Source organism: Zonotrichia leucophrys, chromosome 17 (genome assembly GCF_028769735.1).
Source record: "Zonotrichia leucophrys gambelii isolate GWCS_2022_RI chromosome 17, RI_Zleu_2.0, whole genome shotgun sequence".
Classification (NCBI taxonomy): domain Eukaryota; kingdom Metazoa; phylum Chordata; class Aves; order Passeriformes; family Passerellidae; genus Zonotrichia; species Zonotrichia leucophrys.
In genome coordinates, this window is record NC_088186.1 from 4,040,793 (window position 1) to 4,054,528 (window position 13,736).

General features: G+C 45.3%; 1 protein-coding gene across 9 annotated transcripts in view; it reads left to right on the forward strand.

Annotated features, from left to right (window-relative positions):
* AK8 (adenylate kinase 8) overlaps positions 1–13,526 on the forward strand; it is a 74,993-nt gene extending 61,467 nt beyond the window's left edge. For 7 of the 9 annotated variants that reach the window (XM_064727759.1, XM_064727754.1, XM_064727762.1 and 4 more), the window contains 3 exons: positions 5,142–5,222; positions 7,320–8,206; positions 13,396–13,526. In XM_064727759.1, the coding sequence (XP_064583829.1) occupies positions 5,142–5,222; positions 7,320–7,557 (319 nt within the window). In that variant the 3' untranslated portion in view covers positions 7,558–8,206; positions 13,396–13,526. Of the gene's footprint in view, positions 1–5,141; positions 5,223–5,627; positions 5,709–7,319; positions 8,207–13,395 lie in introns of all 9 variants that reach the window. The other 2 variants (XM_064727764.1, XM_064727755.1) reach the window with 2 other exon arrangements.
* The last annotated feature ends 210 nt before the right edge of the window (positions 13,527–13,736 follow it).

Here is a 13,736-nt window from a genome sequence, read left to right on the forward strand (position 1 = left end):
GTATTTTTGTTTTAATTCAAGCATCCTAACTTTGTTGCAGAGCTTGACCTGGCCCTGGTATAGCCACAAGCAAGTCAGTGGTCTCTGTTTTTAAAAGCCAGGTAGGGATCAGGATCCTGTCTCAGATATCCTGTGTTGTCTTTACATCCTTCAATGAAAACAATTTATGGATTTGATTTCATGGTATGATCTGATTTCACAGACAACAATTCTATAAACAGGGCTTGGCTTTGGGCTCCACTCCTCCAGCATCACCACGGGAAATGCCAAGGATGAGAATGTGACCCAAGTAAATGGCTCAGGTCTAGAACAGCCAACATCTGGCCCCATCTAGGTCAGCCTCAGGAAGCAGCTGTGCCTGAATGCCAGGACTGGCTGCCAGGCAGAGCTGCAGCTCTCTGGAGGTGTGCAGGCAGCTGGCAGGGCAGTGGTGCCACCCTGGAAAGGGACTGTCCTTTGCAGGAGCATCCCTCATTCCCTAGCACAGGACTCCTGAATTTAGGCTCACCTGCTTCTCTTACAGCAATGCTCAAAATGTTTCCCTTCCAGGTGTTGGTTATATCCAGAAAGCAGGAAAATCACCACCAAATGAATTCTTGTGAGGACAGCACTGAGCACTGCCAGTTGTTAATAACTTGGATTAAGTGGGTTGGTTGCCATCTGGAACAAAAGCAGCTCAGGATTAGCTGAATGCTGCTGTGTAGGTCACAAATCCTTCACTTATGGTGTGGTTGGGACACATTTTTCCAAAAATCCTGTCTCAAATTCTGAGGTGAAATAACACCCCTGCCACCCCTGCCCTTCCCTCTCCTCTCCCCTTTGCCAGGGGAAGCATCAGGGTGCCCTGGTGACCTCCAGGCTCTGAGATGCCACTGTCTGAATAGCCAGGAGTGGCTGGAATACTCTTCTGGAATGCCAGATGGCTGCTAGGAAAGCAGAGTTTCATTCCAGCTGCTAGGGCTGGAATACATTTCATCACCATCCAAAGGCAGCAAGTTCTCATTTGACTGGGTACACAGTGAAGGTGTCATCATCATTATTAATTTGTTGGAATTTAATCTCTCTAATGTATCTGGAAGCTGCACTAGATTAGATAAATGATGTCAAGCACAGTGAGGAAGAGGCAGGATTCTGACACACGGAGTTTTTTGTGCCTTTTAACATTTGTGTTCACAGTTTTATCATCTATAAAAGCTGACAGGACTGGACCTTTTCCCACATATCCCTCTCCTGGGAGATGGAACAAAGGAGGGAGGACAGAGCTGTGCTCAGGAATCTCTGGTTTCACTCAATGAATCAGGGGGGACATTTACCCTCAGAGGCTGCACCAAAGTTTCCCCCGCAGCCTCCAGCTGGATGCCAGCAATTTTTGGCTGCCCACAGGTGAGTTCTGACCCTGTGGCAGTGGAGTGAGGATCCCTGGTGTCCCTGTGGCCAGCCCTGCCCTCCCCTGGGTGCTGAGTGACACCACTCCCCTGCTGCACTGTGCTGGATGCTCATCCAGCAGGGGAATGTCGTGTCCTTTGATATCAGGCTGTGTTTCCTCTCCTCCCTGTCTACCAATCCTGATGACATCTGTTTCATATTTCCCCTTGATAGGAGCTGTGACATTACAACATACAAAGCCTGGCTGTTTCCTAGAGTGAGCTTTACAGGGGATGCATTTATGTGAGGAAACCACGCCTGCTGTGTGGAAGGGGCCAGGTTGTGCTTGGAGAGGAACCCAGCCCCAGAACAACTGTGGAAAGGGCCAGGCTCTGCTTGGAGAGGAACCCAGCCCCAAAACAATTGTGGAAGGGGCCAGGCTCTGCTTGGAGAGGAACCCAGCCCCAAAACAATTGTGAAAGGGGCCAGGCTTTGCTCGGAGAGGAACCCAGAACTCGCAGGGAGTTGTTCCAGTTGCTGCTGGATCAAGGTCACAGGTGCAGCCCTCTGTGTTATGAGGATTTCCAAGAGAAATCCATCAAATGTGTTACCTGGGCAGTTGGAGGGTCAGCTTTGTCATCTGAGCAGAGTCACAGGAGCCTGAGCAAGGGACAGAGGCCAAATGTTGCTCACAAGCACCTTGAGGAGCTGCAGGAGATGGATCAGATAGCCAAGGGTAACACTTCCCAGCCTGCATCCATGGAAATAGGCTTTACTCCTGTGAGTAAACCTCCTGGGGCTGCCTAATAGACTGTGTGGGGTATGTGTCTCCTTCCAAATGGTAATAAAGCTTTCTAATTGGAAGTATTTTAAGTCTAGACTGTAGTTCTGTCAGTGCTTTTCCCCTTCATCTTTTTTTTTCTCTTGCTTCTGAAGGATTTTAAACTGACAGCCCTGGGGAATGTTGTTTTCTGTTATCAGTGGGAGATGTGTGGAGTGGCAGGGTGAGGATCCCACCTTGCACCGCAAGGACCCTTGGATTGGGAGTTTGTGCTGCTGCACAGTGAATTCTGTGTGTGCTGTTACACAGTGCACGTGGGGGAAAGGAAATGCACGTTAAGAGGGATGTGGAAAAGGAAATGCACATTAGCAGGGATGTCTGCAGCCTCCCACATCTCCCCCACTCTCCTCTTTAATGGTGACACCAGGCTGGATAATAAGCAGCATCTTGTTTGGAAAAGAAGGGAGCCTCAGACAAGGCTTTCAGAGTTCATTTTGTTGGCAGCTTTTTAAGTGGAGTTTTTTAGGCTCTTGTGTTTCAAATCCCATAATACTTTTTGTGTTCCTAACTATGAATTACGACAAGCTTTCTTGATATGCCAGGTTCTAATCCTTCAGTGGGTTTGTTTAGCTCAGGATATAATAGGAAGCTCTATCAATTATCATGACTGTATAAATGTTGTTCCTCTCTACTAGAATATTCATCTTGAGACACATCATCAGATGTTACCTGTTGTGACAATCACGTTTTTGTGCCATTGTTGGGCAACAGAAACAAAGAAAAACAAAATGTTAAGAGTGTAAGGGATAAAAGAGTGTTGAAACTGTTGTTCTTTTCCTGTCTTAGGAATCTCCAAGATCTTGAATGTTTTATTCCTGGCTGTTATTTTGTTACCACAGTGTGAATAGAAGTCATTATCTGTAAACATTTGAAAAGAGAGATGATTTTCATAACTTTAAATCCTACAAAGGATTCTAGTAATCTGCTATGTGCATGCCAAGGTAAAGCTCAGCCTTTCATCTGGTCTGATCCCACCCAGTCAGTGTAAAATGTTCCTTTGGTGAATGTCTAAACCACGCAGTATCTCCTGTGAGAAGCAGACAAAAATGAAAACAGGAAGCCTGGCCTTGAAGGCAGCAGCAGGAGAAGGTGTGTTGTAAAGAAAGATGTATTTACAGCCTTCAGCGTGTTCTTCACTGGGAAAAATTCTATTCATATGTTCAAAGGGAGCCTTATTTTCTATTTTGTTCTGAGCTAATTGTTAAATTTGATATTTGTGCAGATCTGCCCCAGTCTCCAATAGCTGGGTGACAGGGGATTCATGTCTGCTCATTCTCAGCTGTTTGTCCAGAATTTTCTGCTGAGGAGCTTTTGAGCACAAATATAAAATTAACAGGAGCACTATAATGAACCAAAAAGACAAGGAATAAAATTAACAGGAGCACTATAATGATCCAAAAAGACAAGGAATCAATGTGGGATGGGCACAGCAGTTTATATCAACAGTGGGATGTGTCTGGGTGCATGTGGGGCTTGTTTTCTGGTTCTGCATCCTTCATCCATGTCATTTGTGTCATCTCTGAAATGGGTTGGCAAGTCCTGCTCCATCCCCCAGTGATGAAAAGCTGTTCCTGGTGTGGGACCCACCCAGTGGCACCGTGGGGCTGCCCCTCACCCAGACTCAATGGGAACTGCAGATTCTGATCTCCAAATGAAGCATTCAGCATTAATATTTCCTTTCAGCAGCATCACCAGCAAGGCCCAGCCGTGCTGAGCTGCTCCCCGTGCCCTGGCAGTGCTGATGGAGGGGACAGGAATTGTCAGCAGCACCAGGGGGGTTTGAGTGCTGTCCTAGCACTGATCCTGCTCTGAGGGATGGGAGAGCAGAGGATTCACTCTGGGGGAGACAAGGGCAAAAGGAGAGGAAGTGGGCTGAAACAGCCAGAGGAAAATCCCTGTCATGGGCACTGGAGAAATGCAGAATTCTGGCAGGGAAGCTCTTTCTCTGTCCTTGACAGGAGCAGCAGAGGTTTTTATTCACCTTTGGGGTCATGGTGATTCTGTGTGCAGGGCGGGTTGGGAAGAGGATCTGCAGAAGTTCAGAGGGCAGTGCTGGGGGGGTGAGCAGGGACACACTGGGGGAGGCTCCAGCTGCAATTCCCCACCTGAGCTGTCAGAGCAGCCAGCACACACAGCCCTGGGCCAGAGCTCCTGCCCTGCTGGGCCTGCACACCAAACACATGAGGAGAGGCTGTGCAGGAATCCTGTGCTCACATCTGGGACTCTGCAGCTTTGGGGGGACCCTCACTGCCACTCTGCCTTTGGTGAGGATTAACTCCCACTCTGAAGGTCATGAGTGTCGCTGTGATATTTTCTGAAAAATCCCTTTGCCATGATCCTTTTTCCTGAGAAGATGAGAGGCCTCAGAAACGAAATGTCAACAATAATTACAATAATTATAACAATAATTATCTGCTGCTGTGGAATGCAACAGGTGCATCTATGATTGGTCCATGTTGGTTGTTTCTAATTAATGGCCAATCACAGTCAGCTGGGTTGGACTCTCTGAGAGTCACGAGCTTTTGTTATTAATTCCTTTCTATTCCTTGCTAGCCTTCTGATGAAATCCTTTCTTCTATTATTTTAGTAGAGTTATAATATATCAATGTAATGTAATATAATATTATGTAATATAATGGAATATAATGTAATGTAATATGGTATGATATATTATATGATATATGATGTGATTATAATATAATATAATATAATATAATATAATATAATATAATATAATATAATATAATATAATATAATATAATATAATATAATATAATATAATATAATATAATATATATCATAAAATAATAGATCAGCCTTCTGAAACACAGAGTCAAAATTCTCATCTCTTCCCTCGTCCTGTGACCCCTGTGAACATCACCACACCCCAGTGCTGTTCTCAGGGTGTTAATTGATTTAATTGTGTTCTCCTCAGGGTGTTCTTCTTTAATCTGCCCTACGAGTCCATCATGGAGCGCCTGTCCCAGAGGAGAACTGATCCTGTCACTGGGGAGAGGTGAGCACTCCTGCCTCATGTTTAACGTTTTCCTCACTGCCAGGGAGATGAAAGCACCAAAAAGGCTCCTTAGCAATCTAAGGAGCTCAGGAATGCTCTACTCCTGCTCAGGGATTCCTTAAAAGAAGAGTTAAAACTTTCATAGCTCCTGAAGCACCAGCCCACCTTCCTGCTGCAGCAGCAGCTCCTCAGAGCAGGGGATTTAAATCCTGGTGCCTGAAATCTACAGCAGCAAATTGCTCAGGTCTGACATTTTAATGTAACTCAATTGGTTGGGAAAATAATGCTGAGGGAAGATGTCTGAAATCCAGCCTAAATGCAGATGGTTTTCAGACATTCCCATGGGAATTCTGAAGGCTTCCCAGCTGGGGAAAATGGAAAATTTGCTGCATTTTGCTTCCCCAGGCTCCTGTGATGGCCCTGTGTGCTGGGAGGTATTGATGTGTTCCCTGCTCAGTCAAACAAACTTGTTTGAGTCACTGTAAGGTTGGTTCCTCTCACAGGTGTCACATCCCCTTGTCTCACCAGTGACCTTCAGCTTTCCTGCCTTCTCCACCCTTCATGTCCAGGGAAAAAGTCACAAATAAATTCACCTTCCCAAATACCTGCTGGAGTTGGCTGTGTTCACAACTTGTGGTTTGGTTTTATGATTCCCCACACATAAATTTTAAACCCTTATTTTGCTTTTCCAAAGGCTGAGAGCATCCTGTTGCATCAAAGACAAATCCTGAACCCTCCAAGATTAAGGCCACAAGGAGTGGATTTGTCCCAAAGTGCTGGATGATTATTCAGACATCTCACTCGAGGTGCAGCATTAACTTGTGACAGCAGCAGTGATTTGCTGTAACTGCTCTCTTTGCTTTGGTAATGAGCAATGTGGTTGTTGAGCAGAAAGGAGCAGGCTGAAGCAAATCATTCCCACATCTTTGCATTTCTTCTCATTAGGATTAGGCTGTTCGGGATCTGCTCCACTTCACACGCTTCCCTCTCCCTCACTCTGGGGTTTATTCCTCACAAATTCTCCGTGAATTGAATTCTTTTAGGTGCTGGGTTTGATCCTTGGTATGTGTGAATCCTGCCCCTCTGGCTGCAGGCAGGGGTGGCCTTCAGCTGTGTCCTGAATTATTCCCATGTGGAAGAATTCTGTGTCCACATCGTTGGGTGCAGCTCTGCAGAGACACAGGCTCTGCTGTCTCCTTGGTTTTACAAAAAATATCAGGAAAATTATCCCAAAATTATCAGGAATATATCCCAAAATATCCCAAATTTCAGGAAATTCATCTGTACGGGAAGAGGGAAAAGCTGGTTTTGTGTTAGGGCAGAGGAGATACTTACTCAGAGTTAGGATTACCAATTCTAACAGGGAATTTAAACACTTGATTGCAAAGGAACTTTCAGAGATTGTTGGGAGCCTTTGGCAATGCAGGAACATCATCAGAATTCCTTTGGTGTCAGCTGAGCTGGGCTGTGGCCCTGCTACAGGACTCTGAGGGTGAAAATCCATTTTTCTGCTGAAGTAACTGAGGGAAGGTACAACTGTGATTGAGGCAAGCCAAATTCTGGCATTTGGAAAAGCAAAAATAACCAAAACCTATCTCAGGTGAATTAACCTCTTTTTGCCTTCTGCTACTACATAAAGATATTAGCAGTTAACATCAAGATGTTAGCAATTTAATGCCCAAGAGCCTTAAACACAGTTTAAGTAACAGGTCCCAGCAATGCTGGACACAGGGCTGTGTTTATGTTTAAGGTTAGGGGTTTTTAGATGCTTTTTTAAAGACAGGAATCAAAGATTACAAGTAAAAGATCTGGAAATGCTTCTGAATCTGGGTAATGTGATAGAAATTTCTCCTTGTGTGGAGCAGATGAGCTCTACAGTGTCACCTCCAGAGAAACCCTTGGCCTTTGAGGATCCAGGGTTGTTGAGGGCAGAAATGACAGATTACCTGCCCTGAAATTTCCAATCTTTGTTTTAAATCCCCTCCTGGAGCAGAAAGAGCCCAAGGGACTGTGATGGGTGAGAGCATGGAGTTCCTGCAGAGGTGCTGCTGTGTCCCCAGGCTGAGCTGAATCTGTGGCATTTCCTCTCCTCTGCAGGTACCACACCACATTCAGACCAGCTCCCACCCCAGAGATCCAGGCCAGGCTCAGGCAGAACCCCAAGGATGAGGAAGAGAACATTGAGAAGCGCCTGAACATCTACTACAGCAATGTCAAGGCCCTGGAGGATTTTTACCAAGATGCCTTTTATGTCAATGCTGACCAAGACCCTTATGTTATCTTTGAGTTCATAGAAAGCTGTATCATTAAGCCCCTTCCATGTAGAAAACCTTAGAAGTTTAAAATTTAAAGGGATGATTTTTGGAAGAGTTGATTTTAAATTTTTCCCTGTAATATTTGCAGTCTGGTTGTTGAAGTGGCAGGTTATGAGCAGGGAGGGGAAATTCAGCCAAGCTGTGCTAAATCTGAAGCTCACCAAGGCTGAGTGAAGTACAGAGGGTAAGAAATTGGGCTTTAGAGGAAAGTTTTTGGCTTTTGTTTCATGATGCAAGATAGGAAACACTGTGGCTGAGGAAGTCCTGTGTTTAATTCAAATTTTTTTTTCCTGTTTCTGAATAGTAGTTTTGTCTTCACTATGCAAGACCCATGAAGCCAGTTTGGAGTATTAAACCTCTTAGATGTGTTTGTGTCTTAATTCTCCACCAAAACCACCCAGGCACTCCTTGCCTCCCTCTGTCCCTGCAAGCAAACCCTAAAGCAAAGAGAAAAACAAAACTCCCAGCTCTGCAGTGAGCTTTCTCCACAGTGTTTGAGGTTGGGGCAGAGGTTTTAACTCCCCTGTTAATTCAGATTATTTAAAAAGTGCTGACAAACCCTCTGCAGATCCCCGTTCTGCTGGACAGGATACCCAGAGCCATGGAAAGCTGATTGCAGCTCCATCACTTGCAGAACCCAATCAAGGACATAACGAGCTGCAGGAGCAGGTGGGTCCCTAAATTCTCTTTTCCTGGGGTAACAGCTCCCAGCCTATGGCTGCTTTGGCTGAGCTGTGCCTGGGCATGTTGGTGTTTCTGTTCTGTGTATTTCTGGGGTTTTTTTCCTTCTCTGGCTGGGTATGGCAGCAATGAAAACCTTTAAGAAAGGGGAGTGATCTGTGCTGTGGTAGAGACCTGGGTTGGATGCCTCTGTTATGTCTCCCTCTGTTTCTCCCCTCTGTGAGTGTGAATTCCCCCTGCCAGGGCATGGGAAGGAGCTTCAGGTTCCTCCTGGAATCCTGAGGGAAGGTGCAGGCAGAGAGAACAGGTTTTTGGGTTTTGGTGACTCCTCTGGTCCTGTTGCTGTCAGTAGATGTGTGGGTCTTTGTTCTTGCCTTTGGTTGTGTGTGTCTAAATCTATATGGAGAAATGAAAAATGTCCAGGCCAATTTTCCTTCTCGCTCCTGTAGGGTAACTTCAGGTGGAAAGACCCCAGTTGTCCAGGTGGCAGTGGGGTTATTGTGTTATTTTGTGAGAATTTAAAGTCAGATTTTTTTATACTTTTGGGAGGGGAGGGGTGTTGATGGATGGGAATTGGACTTTCTAGCCTTGAGGGCAGCTCTAAAAGTCTCAGAATAAATATCTTTGACACCTAAGAAAGCCAAATCCAAGCAACCTGAGTCCTGGTGCCTCTTGAGCTGAGAAATTGCAGCCTGTAGCACCAGGCTGAGGCAGAGGCTGCTCCCAGGCACAGGGGCCAGCCAAAACCCCTGAGTTCAGTGGGCAAGGACATCTTTAACAGCCCTACCTGTTACAAATGTGCTGGCTGGTGACTGCTTGGGCAGCTGGGTTTTCTGCCATTGCTATGAAGATGTGCTGCAGCATCCATGCATAATTGGGAGCCCTTCTATTAATAATACATGGGAAGCTCATCTTGCTAATATCACCTTCATCTGAGTGTTCCTACTAAATATTTTGATAGATGAAATGGGTAGAGAGTGTATTTAAATACTGTTTGTACTGCAGCTAGGGTACAAAAGGGACAGTGCATCTTTAATTAGACAGGTACATCTGCTTAATTAATTTAGCTGTAAAGCCCTTTTTCCTCTTCATTCTTTCATCTATATGCGGATGCTATATTAGTTCTGCTCCGCTGGTTCCATAGAAACTGAGCAAAAGAGCTCAGACTCATTGAGATGCACTTGGCATGTCTGGCTAGGAGTCTCAGGTCAGTGGTCAACCCCCAAGGGTTTGCAGCAGGCCTGAAGTGCAGAACGTCAGGGTTAGCAGAACATGCTAATACTCATGTAGAACTCTCCCTCAGAAACAACTAAAACAATTGACATTCATTTAATTACTGTAAACGAAACAGCCCCTGCATGACTTTGCATAGTAAAGCCTGTTAATACCAAGAAGGTTCAGTGGGTGGAAGGAGGAATTAGGCTTTTATAATTGGAATGCAACACTTGAAAAGCAATTTGGTAACTAGGCGTGATTTTATTAGCATCTTATTCTGGCAAAACAAATGTTGAGCAATGAGAAAAACAAGGTGAAGAGGAGGTGGTAGGAGCACAGCAGGGATCAGACTTTAGTGATTGCACAGCTTTGCTCAGGTCTGGAATGGACATCTTCCATCACCCTGCTTCCCAGAGACACTTTGTGGAGAGGGAGCCTGGAGCTTGTGCTGGAAGTTTTAATAAGTTTTGCTGTTAATTATGTAGTTTAGCAAGAAGGTTGGTTTGTCCAACTGTTCCACAAAGTTTGGTGTCCACCAGCTCTGGACAGATCCTTCAGTGGTGGAAGGGCACTTGAACACCCCCAGGCAGGAGATCCCTCCTCCAGCAGCACCTCTGCAGGGACCCTGTAGCTCTCCAAGGATTTTCCTGCTCTCACCTTTCCCTGTGAGATTTGGATGCTGCTCAGGGAATGGAGTTACCCCAGCCTGCTCTGTGTGAGGGCTCTGAGGGGCAGGGATGGCTCATCCTCCTCCTCCTCTCTCCCAAGGAATATTTATTGTCTTTATGTATGCACTGACAGTCACAGTATCTCCTCTCTAGAAATACACAATAGGGTTAAGAGGATGAGGGAGCACCAAAGGAAAGGGTGATGAATGATGAAGTCCCAGAGCCATAAGTGAACCGAGGTAAAAGGCAGCAATGAGGTCCCTCACCACCCATGTGTAATTTGGAGACACAGGACTGAGTCCTTGTGACCCCAAACTCCCCCCTAAATTCCAAGAATATCACCTAGTACCAAGGCACTGTACAGTCCAGGGCTGTTCCACTTATCCATCCAACTTGGATTAGCCAAGGGGATGATTTCTTCATCCCAGTGGTGAGGGATTAACTCCCAGTGTGATACCAGCATGAGCAGCAAATCTTAAATGCTGTCAGAAGCTCCTCACCAAGGAAATGACACCTTAGCTCTGGGCAAACAGGATCTCTGCCTGTTAATTCTCAGCTGCAAGTATCATAATCCTTTTATAAAAAATGAGAGCATCAGGAACCCTCAGTCTCTGCTGGAATGTTGCTCTCCCTCTGCAGATGAGGGTCCTTGAACAGCCAAAGTGTTCAGCACCAAATGGTGAAGCAGTTGACTTCCAAGTATTTGTTTGAAGTATCCTGCAAAACTTGGGCAAAAACTTATGGAGATAAACTCCAATTCTGTGGGATTTGTTCTTTGAACAGTTCAGTTGGCGTCTCAAAACAGACTGGGCCTTGATAGGAAATGTGTTATTTTCAGGAGGCAACTCTGATAATGGCCAAATAACACAAGGGTCTGGCAGCAGGCGCTCATTCCTTGCTCCCCTTCCCCGTGAGGTGACAGCAAGGTTTGATCAGGACAAGAGCAGGACCAACCCCTGAGTGCCCACAACTGCCCCTCACAAATCTGAGGCATAAAAAGATTCCTGGAGCAGCCTCAGTGCTTGCTGGGCAGCCAAACCCACTCAGGTCAGCACCAGGGGTTAAATGTTACTGAGTGAGGTGGGCTCTGCTATTCTGGCTAAAAATGCTCTTAGGGACAAGTGCTGGTTTACACAGAAATGAAATCCCAATTCCTCTGTTCCTGTTGTGAACAGGTCAGGGTGAAGAGTGAAAGCTTTTTGCTAAAGGATCTCCACTGGCAGGTAAAGACAACATTGTTGGCTTTAAAATTCCATTTTCCCAGAAGTCTGAAACCAGGTTAAATAAACTGGCAATGGCAGACTGAGTGCCTTGAAAGACAGGGAAAATGAACATTAATGCTGCAATGTTAATGTGAGGTGTGCTAGAGCTTCTCCATGGCAAAGCATTAAAACAGTCCAGGGAAATTCAAGAGAACTGCCAGAAATGATGAGCAAGAACCAATCTAAATCTGTTATCATGAGAACCTTTGGGTCAGCCAGACTTAAACATTTCAGTAGCTCAGGATATTTTTATGGTGTCTAAGCCATGGCCAAAGAAATGTTCTTTGACTTTTTCTGGAAGCACTGGGACAGGGTTCTGCAGGAAAATTTCTAAACTGGAACATTTACTGATGAGCTGTCACAGCTGCCAGGGCAAGGACCTGCAGCTTCCATTTAAAAAACCTTCTCAACCACCACGAATAAACTCCAATCCTACTCAGCTCCTATGCAAAGGGATGTTCTGTTCCCCCAGGCCCCACCAGCACTGGGAAGTTTTGTCCCAGGTACCAGAGCTGGCCCCAAACTCACACACATTGGGTATCAAGGTTACTCCTTGTTTTACTGGACACCAACACGAGCAGACACACTGAAGTAATTTCAATTTTCAATGCACAGCAATAAAAAACTAAATGTTTCTTTAATACAATTATGGTATCACTTCCAAGGATATTTACAAACAAGGCTAATTATTTTACAGATGAATGTGCTTCTGCTGTTTCTATGTTCTTCTCAGTCAATGCATGATCATGCTTAATGCATGAGACACTGAGCAGAAGGACAGCTGAATTTAATGTTTGCTGAAAAAAAAATTGCTCCTATTAAACTTGAAGGAACATGAACAAAATATGCATAGTCATTGAACGGAGGAAACAAGCACCAATCACACATGCACTGGTGGGACACTGAGAGTGTCAGCACAATTCCATGATTTCTCAAGGGCTGTGGAGCACTTCCCACACAGTGGAAGTGTCAGGAATCACAGACAGGGCGACACCTCTGCCATTGGCACTCTGCAGAATGGAAATACACAAACTCAGGGTTATTTGACAGCATGGATTGAAGTTAACAAGACAAACTGTACCAAGTAACCACACACATTTGGGAGGTATTATTCCTCTAACACTGCATAGGAGGTTGAAAAGGATTCTGCTCTCTGTAGGAACAGATGGCAAAAAAAGATGTTTTTTCTGATAGGACAGTTAGAAGGCAAAATAAATTTCTGGATTCAGCCACTTGAGATGGAGAGATTCTACAAGAGCCTGGAGTGACAGGATAAGGGGGAATGGCTTCAGTAGGGTTAGGTGGGATATTAGAAACAAATCCTTCCTTGTGAGGGTGGGCAGGCCCTGCACAGGTGCCCAGAGCAGCTGTGGCTGCCCCTGGATCCCTGGGAGTGTCCCAGGCCAGGCTGGACAGGGCCTGGAGCACCCTGGAAGGTGTCCCTGCCATGGAGGGGTGGAATGAGATGACCTTTATGGTCCCATCCAACCCAAACCAGTCTGGGATACACAAAGAGCTTCACCAGCCTCCATACCCAGAGCATGTCAGCCATGGTGGGGTTGGGTTTGGGGTGTTCTGTTTGTTTGGGGTTTTTTACTGAGCTATTATGAAAACAAAAACTCTCAGCTGGGAGTGCTTATTTGTGTGTCAGATTTGTATGAAACTCAATTTTGTATGAGGGAGACTCTCAATTTAATTGACAGTAGTGTTAATTGGTTTGGTAATTAGTGTTAATGCTTTTGGTAACTGAGTTTCTCTGGAAAAGAGGATTCCTCTTGGTAGAGGGTTAAGTGAAACCAAAGGCAAATACTTTGGCAAGAGCTGGGAAGGAGTTAGAACTTAGTTCAGAAAAAGAAAGTGGGGCAAGAGACTTAAGAGCATTGGAAATTTTATATATATATGTATATATATTAGTGTTTAAGCTAATTGCTATTAGTTTAATTATTATTATTATATTTTAAAATTATCCTTACTGATGCCAGGCAGCCAATATCACCCTTCTGACTGAGACACTGTTACATTTCTGAGGCAGATACTCTTGCAGAGTTTCACTGAAATTCCTGCCATGGCCAAATTCTCTCCTATGGCTGTACCTGGCACCTGCTGCTCTGGGCAAGCCTCTGGAACCATGGATTATCTGGAGAGTTCCATGTCCTACAGTAAAGGTGAAAAAGCAAAGGAGAGCACTGCAAGCTGGAGCCTTCTCTACCCACCAAGTCCATTCAAGAGGCAGCTCTGCTGTTCCCATCCCAGCTCTGGGAACTGACAGGCAGAAAGGACAATTCCCACTCTGCTCAACCCTCAGTTCCTTGTCAGTGTCCAGCTGCTGAGGCTTCCTTGGGTGCATTTCCAAACAGCTTTAAACTGGCTCTT